At 34.2% G+C, this 12,731-nt stretch overlaps 1 protein-coding gene and 1 long non-coding RNA gene across 5 annotated transcripts; one reads left to right on the forward strand and one right to left on the reverse strand.

Annotated features, from left to right (window-relative positions):
• The first annotated feature begins 282 nt into the window (after positions 1 to 282).
• On the forward strand, positions 283 to 6,830 carry LOC132040655 (uncharacterized). Of its 3 annotated transcripts, none has more exons than XR_009410743.1 (3): positions 283 to 1,405; positions 5,527 to 5,734; positions 5,823 to 6,830. It is a non-coding gene; the product is annotated as an uncharacterized LOC132040655 (long non-coding RNA). The 3 variants fall into 3 exon arrangements; XR_009410742.1 differs by having other exon boundaries at positions 5,527 to 5,641; XR_009410741.1 differs by having other exon boundaries at positions 5,527 to 6,830.
• A 792-nt stretch (positions 6,831 to 7,622) lies between these two features.
• LOC132038950 (protein CHLOROPLAST IMPORT APPARATUS 2-like) lies at positions 7,623 to 12,457 on the reverse strand. Of its 2 annotated transcripts, none has more exons than XM_059429455.1 (3): positions 10,473 to 12,457; positions 9,221 to 9,418; positions 7,623 to 7,903 (listed from the first exon to the last, which is right to left on the reverse strand). In XM_059429455.1, exons 1-2 carry the CDS (start codon positions 11,550 to 11,552, stop codon positions 9,248 to 9,250), a joined length of 1,251 nt encoding a protein of 416 aa, XP_059285438.1. In that variant the 5' UTR covers positions 11,553 to 12,457; the 3' UTR covers positions 7,623 to 7,903; positions 9,221 to 9,247. The 2 variants fall into 2 exon arrangements, with proteins under 2 accessions (XP_059285438.1, XP_059285437.1); XM_059429454.1 differs by having other exon boundaries at positions 9,263 to 9,418; positions 10,473 to 12,456.
• Between the last annotated feature and the right edge of the window lie 274 nt (positions 12,458 to 12,731).

Here is a 12,731-nt window from a genome sequence, read left to right on the forward strand (position 1 = left end):
TAAAGATAGGGTGGGGCTCGTCAAATACATTTAAAAAGTTAGAAGTTGTTTTGGTGGGGGTGGGGGGGGGGGGGATTGTGTGTGTGTGGCGGTTGGATAAAATTTGATGGAGTTTTAGTTCCTATGGGAAGGTTGTGCTGGAAATAGAAAGATGCATCTAATCAATGGAGAAGGTTGTAAGGGATAAAAAAGGGGGAGGACTGGGAATATGAAACTTGAAGATGCATAACAAAAGCTTGCTCTTTAAGTGGCTATGGAAATATAGTTCTGAAGATGAGGCTATGTTTAGCTAACTCTCACTCAAAAGGGTGTATCTGGAACAACACAATCAGGTTATGGGATGAATTATTTTCTCATACCAGTTTAAGAGTGGGCAATGGTGAGAGATTCAGGTTCTGGACTGATACATGGATAGGCGATGAGAGTTTGGGAACCAGATTTCCAATATAACTGTTCTATCAACAAGGAAGGTACTATAGCTGAATTCTATACAAATTCAGGTTGGCATTTTAATTTTAGAAGAAATTTGAACAATTGGGAGATAGAAGGATTCTGTCAGATGATGCAGCAATTAGAATCAGCGCGTATTGACACTAATAAAAGGGATTCTCTGATCTAGAAGAATAGCAAGGGCAAAAAATTCTATGTGAGCAATTGCTACAATTTGTTGATGAGGCAGACAAGTTTTTGGGAACCCAATTGGCCGTGGAAGATGATTTGAAAGACAAAAGTCCCTATGAAAGTAGCTGTCTTTGGTTGGATTGTAACTTGGGGAGGTTTTTTTCTGGCTAACAGGTGCTATTTTGTGAGGAGGAACAGGAATCTGTTGGACATCTTTTTTTGCACTGTAGAATTTCTAGACAGCGCTGGGACTTTTTTCTGAGTATTTACGGTATCTCTTGGGCTATACCTAATAACATAAGGGACTTTCTTAAGTGCTGGCAAGGGCAGAGAATACTGAAAATCTTGAAGCAGATTTGGAATACTATTCCTTTATGCATATTTTGGATCTTATGGCTAGAGGAATAGAGCTTGTTTTTGAAGGACAAAGAGATCATTTTTCTAGAACTAAGAACAAATGTTTACAGAATCTTTTCTTATGGTGTAAGGGCAGTCTTATCGGTAGCACAAATGAGTATATAGAGTTTTTGGATTTGCTAGGAGGAAGACAGTAGATGTGGGATCTTTGTTTTGATCTGCACTCCTTTGTTTTTGCACTTCTTGTACCATCTTGGTACTTTTTTCTATAAATAAAACTTTACCATTTCCAAAAAAAAAAAAAAAAATCTTCAGTCTTTAAGCCTAAATGCCAAAGTGAAAACTCAGTTTTGGGAGCCATTGTTGCTGGCAAGTCTTACCTTCCGCTAAGCCATTCCCTACAGCTTCCTCAAAGCCATCGTTGACGGTAAAAGTGCTTCCCTTGGTTTATCTTTTTTTTTTTTTTTTTTCCCCTCTCACTTTATTCTTCCTTCATTCTTTTCTAAACTTTGCTCTATTGTTTTTTTTTTTTTTTTTCACTTTAATCTAGCTTCGCTTGAACTCAAGTTTGTTTGAAATGGTAGATTTTATGATTTCCTTATCTAGGTTTCCTTGCTTCTCTTTGGTTTTTAGTGTTGTGGGTTGGATCTGATTTTGTCTTAGATGTGCAACTTATAGGTTTCAGATAGATGAGTTACCATAGATGAATTTCCGGATGAGCAATATTCGTTTGAACAGAGACCAGAAATTGACTTCTTGAAGCCTAAGGTTGATGAGTGAATGGAACTATTTTCCAAAAGATCGGTGAAAGAAAGTTTGAATAAGGAAAACATATGCACCTTCACTAATTAGAAAGTACCAACCTTATCTTCTTGTTTAATTGAAAAAAGACTTGAATTACTGTCTGGCAATGTCTGATGCATTCTACAGTTAATTGCCTCCTTTAGGTTTAATTTGACTCCTTTCTATTTCTGCTCAGATGTTTAATTAGTTTTTTAAGGTCTGCGTACATCTACCCTCCCCAGACTCCACTTGTGGGATTACATTGGGTATGTTGTTGTTGATAGTGTCCAGGCCAACTTGCGCGCATCTCGACTATTCTATCAGGTACTTGCTAACTCCCATTATCACCGCTACCGGGTAATATATCCCACCAAGGCTTTGGCAGATGGAATCACCTACTGTTTTTTGCCTCCGCTAAGATTTGAACCTGAGACACCATGGTTCTCCTCCCACTTCACTGACCACTAGTCCATATCCAGGTGCCTCACATGTTTAATTTAAGCAGTAATCGTTCTTCTTATAAACAAGGTCCACTGAACGAATAGAGGTTCATCGGATGTGCTCGTTGCCTCAAAGGTTAGACTTGCTTCTTTCAAAGGACTTTATTCCTTCATCTTTGTAGAAGTCCTTGTTAATTTCCTTTTGGAACACTATTAAAAGCTAAAAAGAAAAATTGGTTGCATATAAGTGTAATTCTGTTGTGACAGAGATCATGAAAAGTAAAAAAATAAAAAAAAAATAAAAAAAGCAATAAAATGAGCTTCATAAAGAAGGAAAGGTGAGTTTGCAAATTGCTTTCTTCAGACCAAATGAGACCTCTTTACCTTCTGTTCTGTAGATTATCTAAACATTGAAGTCTAAAGCTATTATATGGTGCTAATTTCTGTCTGTGAATGCAATCTAAGCCACCCTTATCCACTAGAACTTTGTAAATTTGCAGGCATTATCAGATTACCCCACCAATAACAGAGAATTAAATAGAGAATCAATGGCTCCCTACTATGACAGAGAAAACTCCATCTGTTAGGTTCCATGTCTTATATTGCTGTTGCAGCTCAGTGATTAGAAAGCTTAAGTCACGTCTGTAAGCCATTAAATTATTAAAATGGTTGATTAAGAAGAAGAATGGAAGGAGGAGGATGATCTTGTTATTTCTGTTTTGGGAAGACAAAAAAGAGTGTTGCTTATACCATTCTTGGTCTTTAACTCTTGCTTCTCTATTGATTGTTATATTGCAATTGATATACAAGTTCTTACCTATATCTTACGAGCAAAGAAGGGTCTCAGAGGGTACCTGTGTACAAATATGCATGCTGAGTTAAACTTTATATGCTCGATATGCGTAACTTTTTTCAATATGTAAAGGAGTGAGGGGGCGCGCTTTGTGAATGTTGCTTATATCCAGTAATGTCAAAGGCAAAAAGCTTTAAAAAGCGCTCCAAGTATACTGGGGCTTTTGGCGCAAAGCACAGTTAAATTGTTGGCTTTAGTAAAAGAAGGCACAGTGCAGGAAAAAATAAAAAACTATGTGTAGTGAAAGAAAAAAGTAATAAATTCATTGATAACATTGTCCTTAACAATTAATAAATCTCTTTGCCGGTTACATTTATTGTTTAGTATTGCACTATTCAAGATAGAACTCATGCGAAATGATTCGCCCGCCCTAGTGCCTTGCCTACACTGAAGCGCAACATAAGCAAGGCAAAGCACCCTCACTGAGCTTTTCCGTGCTTCAGGACTTAAGCGCGCCTTAAATGAACCTTTGACCGCACTGCGTATATCATTCTTGGTGTTTAATTTTAGCTGTATCTCTTATAATTCAATGGCTTCTCTATTTAGTGTTATGCTGGAATTGATATATTGATACATGAGTTCTTACCAATGTCTTTGACCTACCACCCAAGGAAGGGTGTTAGAGGTACCGTCTTAACTGCTCAATGTAATTAACTCTCTGAATTTGTGAAGGAATGATTCTTGGGGCTTTTTGATTTCTGATGTACTTCTTTATTTGGTGGTAACTTTCATGTGCATTGAAAGGGAACATGTATTTGCTAGGGTTGGCAATGGGGTAGGGCAGGATCGAGCTTAGGCAGGACAACATATAAACAGGGAGGCGCAGAGGGGCTCTTAGTGAAGGGGATAGGGTGGGGCTGGTCAAATTCATTTAAAAAGTTAGAGAGGGGGGGGGGGGGGTTGGAGTTTTAGTTCTCTCAGTCTTTAAGCCTAAATGCCAAAGTGAAAACATAGCTTTGGGAGGCATTGTTGCTGCCAAGTGTTACCTTCTGCAAAGCCGGTCTGTACAGCTTCCTCAAAGCCATTTTTTCGGGAAAAGTGCTTCCCTTGGTTTATCTTTTTTTTTTTATTTTTTTTTTTCTTCTCACCTTGTTTTTCCTGTATGTTGTTTTTCTAACTTTGCTATATGTTTTTTTGACTTTTATGTAGCTTAGCTTGAACCCAAGTTTGTTTGTAATGGTAGTAGCTGTTATGATTTCCTTATCTAGGTTTCCCTTTGGTTTTTAGTGTTGCGGGTTGAGCTGATTTTGTCTTAGACGGGCTACATATGGGTTTCAGATAGATGGGCTACATATGGGTTTCAGATAGATGAGTTGCCATAGTTCAATTTCCGAATGAGCAATATCAGTTTGAATATAGACAAGAAATCTTAACTTCTTGAAGCATAAGGTTGACGATTGAGTGACCTATTTTCCAAAATATTTTGAGAGAAAAAAAAATCTGAAGATAAGGAAAACATTTATTCCTCCACTAATTAGAGAATACCCATTTTATCTTCTTGTTTAATTGGAGAAAGACTTAATTATTGTCTGGCAATGGCTGATGCGTCCTCCAGTTATTTTGCTCCCTTTAGGATAAATTTGACACCTTCCTGTTCCTGCTCACATGTTTAATTAATTCTTTTTACGATAGTGGTGTCCGGACCAGCTTGATTGCATCTTAGTTATTCCAGCGGATACTTATTTCGACCTCCCAGACTCCCAGCAGCACAACTACCGGGTAACTCTGTCCATCAGGACTCAGGCAGATGGGAAGAAATGACCTAGCATTTTTGCCTCTGCTGGGATATAAATCTAAGACCTCGTGGTTCTCCTCTCACTTCATTGACCAAGGACCACTAAGCCACATCCTTGGGTGCCTCAGATGTTTAATTTTAAGCAGTAACCGTCCTTAATAAACAGGATCCACTGAACGAATAGGGTTCGTCGGATGGGCTCATTGACTCAACGGGAGACTAGCTTTTTTCAAAGGACTTGATTCCTTCATCTTTGTAGAAGTCCTTGCTTTCTTTTGGAAACACTATCAAAGCTAAAAAAAAATTGGTTTTGTATAAGTGTAATTCTGAAGTGACAAAGAACATGAGATCAGGAAAAGGAGAAAACAGAAATAACTTTTATTCCGATGATTACTCTGTAAGGAAAAATTTCCATGCTTTGATCTGAGAGTTCATATTGTGCTTTATCAACTTCCTGTTAGTTCTTACTTTCTTTTTGTTATGCAAAATTCTTGCTATGTTAGTATTATTATATTTGTCCTTTGTTATTATTTTCCTATTCTACTATTTTGCGTGCTGATTCATGAGCGACTTATGCGTTTATTATTTAACATAGCAGCGACATTGTACAGTTTGGTAACAAAAAATATTTAGGGTCAGTATTAGCGATATTTTACTTTTTTCATTTGTACTTTAGTATTTATTTTTCAATTTAATGATATTAGATTGATGCTTGAACTATCCATTTTTCTTTTCAGGTATGATCTCAGTGATTGATAGAGTTTCGGTCCTTCACTTTGCTCAATAGCTGCAAGATTTGTTTAATGTGGCTGCTAGCCTAATAGTATATTGCAATTTATTGAAGCTGAACAAGTAAGCTGCCGATTGCAGAAATGCTTTCTCCATTCAGAATCTGAAGCCATTCAATGCTCTAACCTTATTCAATGCTCTAACCTTTGCTTCAGAGTATTCTACTTTTGTTGTTTCATTTGTTACTATAATTTTCTAGCGAAATTCGCGTTTGTTATTTTATGATGAGTTTTGTTGTATACAGAATGCTGGAGTGAAAGAAGAGTTGGTCACTTGTGTTGTTGGCTGGCTATTTGAGCTGTAGAGTTTACTTCCTCTTGGAGGTGGAAAAAGATCTCAAGGATTTAGCATGTGTGTAGTGTGATATGACCAAGTACTAGAGCCAGTGTTTGGTGGCGTAATGAACTCAAACTGTAAAGTATTTCAGTGCAATTATGTAGTAGTGGGGTGAAGTAGGAAGAGCACAGTTGGTGATGTGTGGATTAAGTGTCATGCCATGGGTTCGAATCCTGCCACACAGACAAAAGCCTGGTATCTAAGTGGGGAAGGATAAAGTGGTGGATCCATTATACACAATGTCGGTGTTCGGTGGCGTAATGAAATCGAGCTCTAAAGAATTTCAGTGCAGTTATGTAGTAGCGGCGGTCAAGTAGTAAAGTGTGCAGCAAGTGTTGTGGGTTAAGTGTCATGCCACTGCTGAGTTTACCCTGTGCGCACCCGAAGGATAGCGGCTGCAGATTCCCATGTCATAAAAAAAAAAAGTGTCATGCCACAGGCTCGAACCCTACCAACACAAATGAAAGCCTGATATTTAAGCGGAGAAGGATAAATTGGCGGATCCATTATTGACAAAGTTCTGAGACCAGTTAGGAGAGCCGGTGCTTGGTGGCTTAAGAAACTCTAAGTGGCCGTCGGTAGTAAGAGTGCAACTAGTGATGTGTGAATTAAGTGTCATGCCACAGGCTCGAAACCTGCCACTTAACAAACGCCTTATATTTAAATGCAGAAGGATAAAGTGATAGATTCATTATTCATCAATTTCAAGCCGTTCGATTTTAATGATTTCTCAATCATTAAAAAAGGGGATGTTGTACTATTTGGCCGCAGTGGTGGCGCAGTTAGTGATTATGCATTGTAGTTGGGGCCAGAAAGTGTGTACTATCAAAAGGTATTGAATACTGAGTGTACTTGGAGCACTTTCTTGTCCAAGGTAAGAGTTAAATATCATTAGAAATATATAAAATTGCGTGCATCTGTTTGTCAATTTTGTTTGTATTTGCCAACGGTACATGGATCTATGCATTATTTTACCTTAGGTCAGATTCTACATTCTATTCCCCTTAGAGGTTGAAATGGTACAACATGCTTCTATCAGCGGAAAAAATATTAATTGTGATAAAATATTTCATTAAAGAGTTTTACTTTATCATGAATTCATTGATTCTATGTGACACCATCTTTGTATACATTAGATCGTGAATATATTCATTTCTTTTGCATCACCTTCACATATAAGAAGAATAAAAGATCTTTCTAGATCAATTCTTTTATCCCTTGTTCTTCAAGAATAAGAAAGATTTTTTTCAAGTTTGATAATGTTCATTTTTAAAATAAGAATATATTAATATATGCACCAATGCACATAAAGAATAAGCGAAATACATAATCGGCCCCTTAAACTTTTTGTTACCTTCATTTTTACTTTGGACACATTGATTTTACATGACTTACTACTACTTTTAAAGAACTAGGCAAAAGGATTGATTAAAAAAGACGTTTTGTTCTTTTAAATATGAGAGTGTGATTGCATTCAATTCCATTGCATCATGTTCTTATATAAGAAGAAAATAGTTTTTTCTCGATTAATTCTTTTATCCCACGTTCTTCAAGAATAAGGAAGATCTTTTAAGTTTGATTTTGTTCATCTTTAAGAATAAGGAAGATTTTTTTACCTTTCAAATTTCAGATAACAAAAGGGCAAAGTTTAGGAAGATCGTTTATATACCAACGTGTAATTAGAGAAGAAAAAATAAAATAAAACATATTTCGAGAAGGAAGAAAAAAAATTCAACTATTCTGCTTCATATTCCTTGTTCTCAACTATATTCTATCTTCCTTGGTAATTTATTCTAAATGTAACAAGGGCAGAAGAAACTTTAAAAAAGGAAAAATTATGAAATAGAAGAAACAAAACTGCAAATACCCAAAAAGAGAAGGAAAAAAAGATCCTAATAATTCTATTAAAAATCATTGACTCTAATGTGAAACAAAAGTTGTTCATCCTAGCTCATCCTCTTGTGAATTTGGGCTTTTCACAAACCTACCCTGCAAGAATAAATAAGTATAAATATTTGAGATCCCAAACAGAATAAAGATTAATTAGGGTGCTTAAAGAAATATAATATTTTTGAACAAATTCTTATCAATGTCAAGCTGAAATTAAGAGACTTTTAACTATACCCATTGAAACAAATAGACCCAAATTTACTTATAGAAATGGACATTTTATTTCCCCTTTATTAATTTCATTTATTTAACAACATATGACAGATAAATGACGATTTAAGAAGAAATTGTAAATGTATCCCTAGTTATAAAATTGACTTCTCCTTTTTCTTGTCGTTTGGTACGTAGAAAAAATTATCTCAGGATTATAATTCTGGGACTAATTTATCCTATCTCTTGGGATTAATTTATCCCATCTAGGAAATGAGATAAAACAATCCCAAGATTAATGGGATAAGATAGGATATCCCATCTTTAAGTTTGGGACGCACTTTATACTTTGTTTGGTACAAGATATAAATTTATCTCAGAATAAATTTATACCTTCTACCAAACATGGTATAAAATTAATCTCACAGTTAGTCTTTGGGATATCCGCCTAATACCGTGTACCAAACGATCAAAAAGTTTCTAGATTTCTACCTAGTTGTTTTGACTTAGTTTTTTTTTTTTCCTATAGAAAAGGAACGGTACTAATTGCTCCTCTGAAATTCAAACATGATTGTAAAAGATTAAAAAAGAAAGGCAATCATTCACAACTAGAAAAGACTAGAATAGTCCATCATTAGTGATTAAAAATAAAAGAGTATCATTTCCTAAAGTTCAAAAGGCCATTATGTGATTCTTTTTTATAGATCCTCACCTTTTTTTTGTAGTGTGCTACCCAATGATTAAGAGTTTTAACTTTATCATTTTTCAATAATGGTTGGCCAAAATCAAACAAAAATCATCTACCTTTTGAAGATTTTGAACTGTTATAAATATAAAATGTGTCATGTGTTCCTTGTTTTACTTTAATTTTTCGTCATTTATTGTTTTTCATTAAGAAATTGAATCTTTTTTTATAGAAAATTACAGCGAAAGATTTCTTGTCTTAAAGTTCCCTTCTCTTGCGTGGTTGGGTGGAAAATGATTTAAAAACCTCCCTTTCTCTTCTTCTCTCTATTCTTCAAGCCAAAAAAAATATACATATATATTAATTGAACACTTCAAGTACCAAAAACTCACTAAAATTCCCTATCAGATTACTTAAAAGTTAATTATACCGTTGATATCAAGCGAAATTAGTAACTTAAGAAACAATGTAAGCAACTAGTAATAACAAATAAATTAATACTGATCGTCTAAAAATCTTACATTGTCAACGTATATAAGTTGATTTCTTCATAATAACAGTACCTTCATTCTGGGTCGTCGATCAGCGTTGACTTTTCTTACTTGGTATCTAATTTTTTTCGAGAACAAACGTGTACGTCGTTTTTCTTTGTAACGTAACACACTAGCCTCTCTAATTCCTCCATTCTCTGAGAATAAGTCTATTTGTGCTAATCTGGCCTGCATCCAAAAATTAAACCATTGTTAAAAAATTTGAAAAATAAGAATTTTGATTTTTTTGAAAAGGTAACAAGTATGTCATATTCCAATACATTCTTCAATTTTATTTATATTTAAGTAGTTCTAACTTCTAAGAAGTGGAAGATGCCACCAATAAAGAAAGCACAAAAGGGTGACAACAAACATGTAACTACAAGACACTCGATATTATAAAATGTGCTTTAACAAAATGACATATTTGAAGTAATAATAAATCATATTGATAATAATACACTTTTTGGATGCGTTATTAGTTTATTACGTCAACAACACATTCTTGAATAATTAAGAGAATCATTGTGTGGTTGTGTGTTAAGGATTAGGAAGCTTTCTCTAGTTAAAAGACAAAGGCCTTTTAATTACCTTCGTTAGTTGAATATGTAAAAAAATATACACTAATTATGTTTAAATATGCATATTATATGCATATATATAAATTAATATATAGAAAATATTACGTTTATCACTTATTATTTTTGGAGACAATTATTTATGTCAATTACCCAGAAAAATGGTTAATTAACCCCCAAAAAAAAAAAAAGGCATACAAGTGTAATTATTTAAAAGTATCTTTTTTGTTTGATTTTAGATATTCGGTATCTGAAATTATTAAACCCGAATAAATTTAAATTATGAGCCTACTAAAAGAGATAGAAAAAAATCGAACTTTTTGTAAAATATATTTAGAGAGTACAATTTAGTGTTGTCAAATAGGTCCCCACTTTTTAGCTGGAAAGAGGCAAGATTGTAACAGCCATTTGATGCCAACTACCAAATTGAATATTATGTCATGAAATTCCACCAAAAAGAAAAAAGAGTCGAAAAAAAAAGCGTTTAAAAAGCTTTTTTTTTTTTTTAATTTTAAAAAAGCATGAGATGCACGTGTCGTGGTCCAAAGTATGTTGCAGTTTATCTAGTATGCGTACTACTTTTAACTAAAAATAACAGAATCCAAGATTCAATTACTCATGGAATTTTAAATAAAGTTTAACCAAACAAAAAAAATAACACCTACTTGGACATCATTTCCTGCAACCTCCGATCCAGGCATGTCATCAGAAAATGGGAATTCCTTATCGGACCATGCATTTAAAACATCATCGAAGTTTAATTTCAGTAACAACTCTGATTTCTGTTTTGGAACATTATCAACCTCCTCTTTAATCAATTGACTCGAATTGTCCTTATTTGTCCTCTTTGGAATTGAATTATCTTTAGCTGATGATGGTTCATTACCCCCCCTCAGCTCCCTTAAGGATTTTTCAACTTTCTTTTTCTTCTTCTCAACCTGTGGCGGTTTGTTAAATTTTGGTGTAATGTCCACGACATTTACACTAGGATACCTCCACCAATCACCACCATCATCAACATTTCTCAATGGTCTCACTCCACTTCTCATACCAAAATCATATTGTTGGTATCCATTTTCAAATCCTAATCCTATTGGAAAACCATAACAAGTGCCACCAACATAATTATTTTGGTGGCACTTACTATAACTTAAATTGGAGGACTCATTATTCTCAACATTTAGCTTCCCCATAATATTATCAATAACACCTTCTTCAATTTCCTCATCTAAAATAGATTCAGCATCAAAATCTTCTTGAAATTCATCACAAACATCTAATAAACTACTCCCTTTTGAGTCAATTTCACCTGGACTTTGACATGTTTTTTCACAACAACTCAATGACTTGTTCTCAATTGGGCAATTTGGTTTTTCTACCAAGGGTGGATGAAGCAAAAAACCCGAGTTTTCGACGATTTGATAAGGCACAACCAAGTCTGATGACTCATAAGAGAAAGGGTAATGTGGCTTAGTGAATTTGCAAGGCTTAGTAAGGTGTTTTGTGTTGAATATTTTAGGATATGCTGTAGATAATAGTGCTGCAGCTTCATTATATGTTTGGTTAGGCCTTTTTCGAGGTGTTCGAGGTTTTCGTGTTGAAATTGCAATAGGTGAATTGCTTGATTCTGAAAGTGTTGATGAAGGTGAAGATGATTGTGATGTCCATGAAGTAGATGGAGATTTTATAATGTCTAAATCTAATTTATAAGCTGCCCTTCCACCAGGAGTTATATAAGAAGACATTGTGTGCTAAAAATAGAAACAGAGGAACAAAAAAAACAGAGAAGAAATTCAAGAATTGAAACAAATGACAATTCTTGAAACTCAATGATGAATTCTTGAAAACCCCATTAAAGCAATTCAACAGGCCTGCAATTTAGAAATGAGTTTCCTAATTGGGAAAGAACAAAGAAGAATCTTGAGGAAGAACCAATTGGCAAGAATGTATTGGTTTTGGTGAAGTTTTCCAAGCAAGTAGTGTTGTTTGTATGGTTGATAGACCAAAAAAGCAGTACAATAAAAGAAGCTCTAAACCCTAAAAAAGTATTACTACTACTCTTTTTTCACTATAAACCAAACTTCCCAAAACATTATTATTAAAAAAAAAAAAAAAAAAAAAAAAAAAAAAGTCAATGAGCTAAAAACACTTTTCAGTTTTCTCAACTAGTTTCCTCTATACTTAGTCCAAGAATCTACCCAAAACATTAGAAAATTATTAGCTTTCAACTTACCAAAAACAAAACAAATGAAGTAAAGATAAACAATCCCAAAAGAATATAGTTTGGATTTGCCCTATGGCAAAGAAATGAGCTAAGAAGAAGAAAGCACTGAATTCAAGAAACACTTTGAAAGATGGGATTTTGTTAGAGAAATATCTAAGTATAGAAAAGGAGGTATTTAAATAAAGGAATTTAGAAGGGTTTTGGGGTTTGGCATATGTATAAATATATATAAACCCAAAAAAAAAAAAAATGAAATCTGAACAAAGAGAGAGAAAGAGGGTTTTAGGTACAGTGGTCACGGGAAGATGTATATAGGAAGATAAAAGGCTAAGATTTGTTTGATGAGTTTCATCACTAGAAATATAGCAGAGATAGAACAGATTAGGGTGTTTTTGGGTGATGGAAATTCAGTACAGAGGAAAAAAACAAACAATGGCTGCAACTATATTGAATGGACCACTTATTGGTTTTTTGATTAGAAATTCTCTCATACCTTCTTCTTTTTTTTCTTTTTCTTTTTTTCTTTTTTCTTTTTAGCAGTACAACAATTTCTTTATTACTAAAGTATCCTTTAACCAATGCCCTATTTGTAAAATCTTGTTTTAATCGGGAGATTTACAAAAATGGCCTTTGAAGTGAATGATCTTGAACTTTTGACCTTACTTGTATCATGGGAAAAACTTTCAAGTTAAACAAGTTT

Source organism: Lycium ferocissimum, chromosome 12 (genome assembly GCF_029784015.1).
Source record: "Lycium ferocissimum isolate CSIRO_LF1 chromosome 12, AGI_CSIRO_Lferr_CH_V1, whole genome shotgun sequence".
NCBI lineage: Eukaryota > Viridiplantae > Streptophyta > Magnoliopsida > Solanales > Solanaceae > Lycium > Lycium ferocissimum.

What these genes read in the sequence shown, in the direction of transcription:
- LOC132038950 (XM_059429454.1), bottom strand. Translation starts at nt 11,552, where the DNA reads ATGTCTTCTTATATAACTCCTGGTGGAAGGGCAGCTTATAAATTAGAT. An exon ending in TTGCAGGAAATGATGTCCAA is followed by an intron (nt 9,419 to 10,472) that starts GTAGGTGTTATT and finishes TTTTGGATGCAG; the next exon opens with GCCAGATTAGCACAAATAGA. An exon ending in ATCGACGACCCAGAATGAAG is followed by an intron (nt 7,904 to 9,262) that starts GTACTGTTATTA and finishes TTATTCTTGCAG; the next exon opens with GGTAGGTTTGTGAAAAGCCC.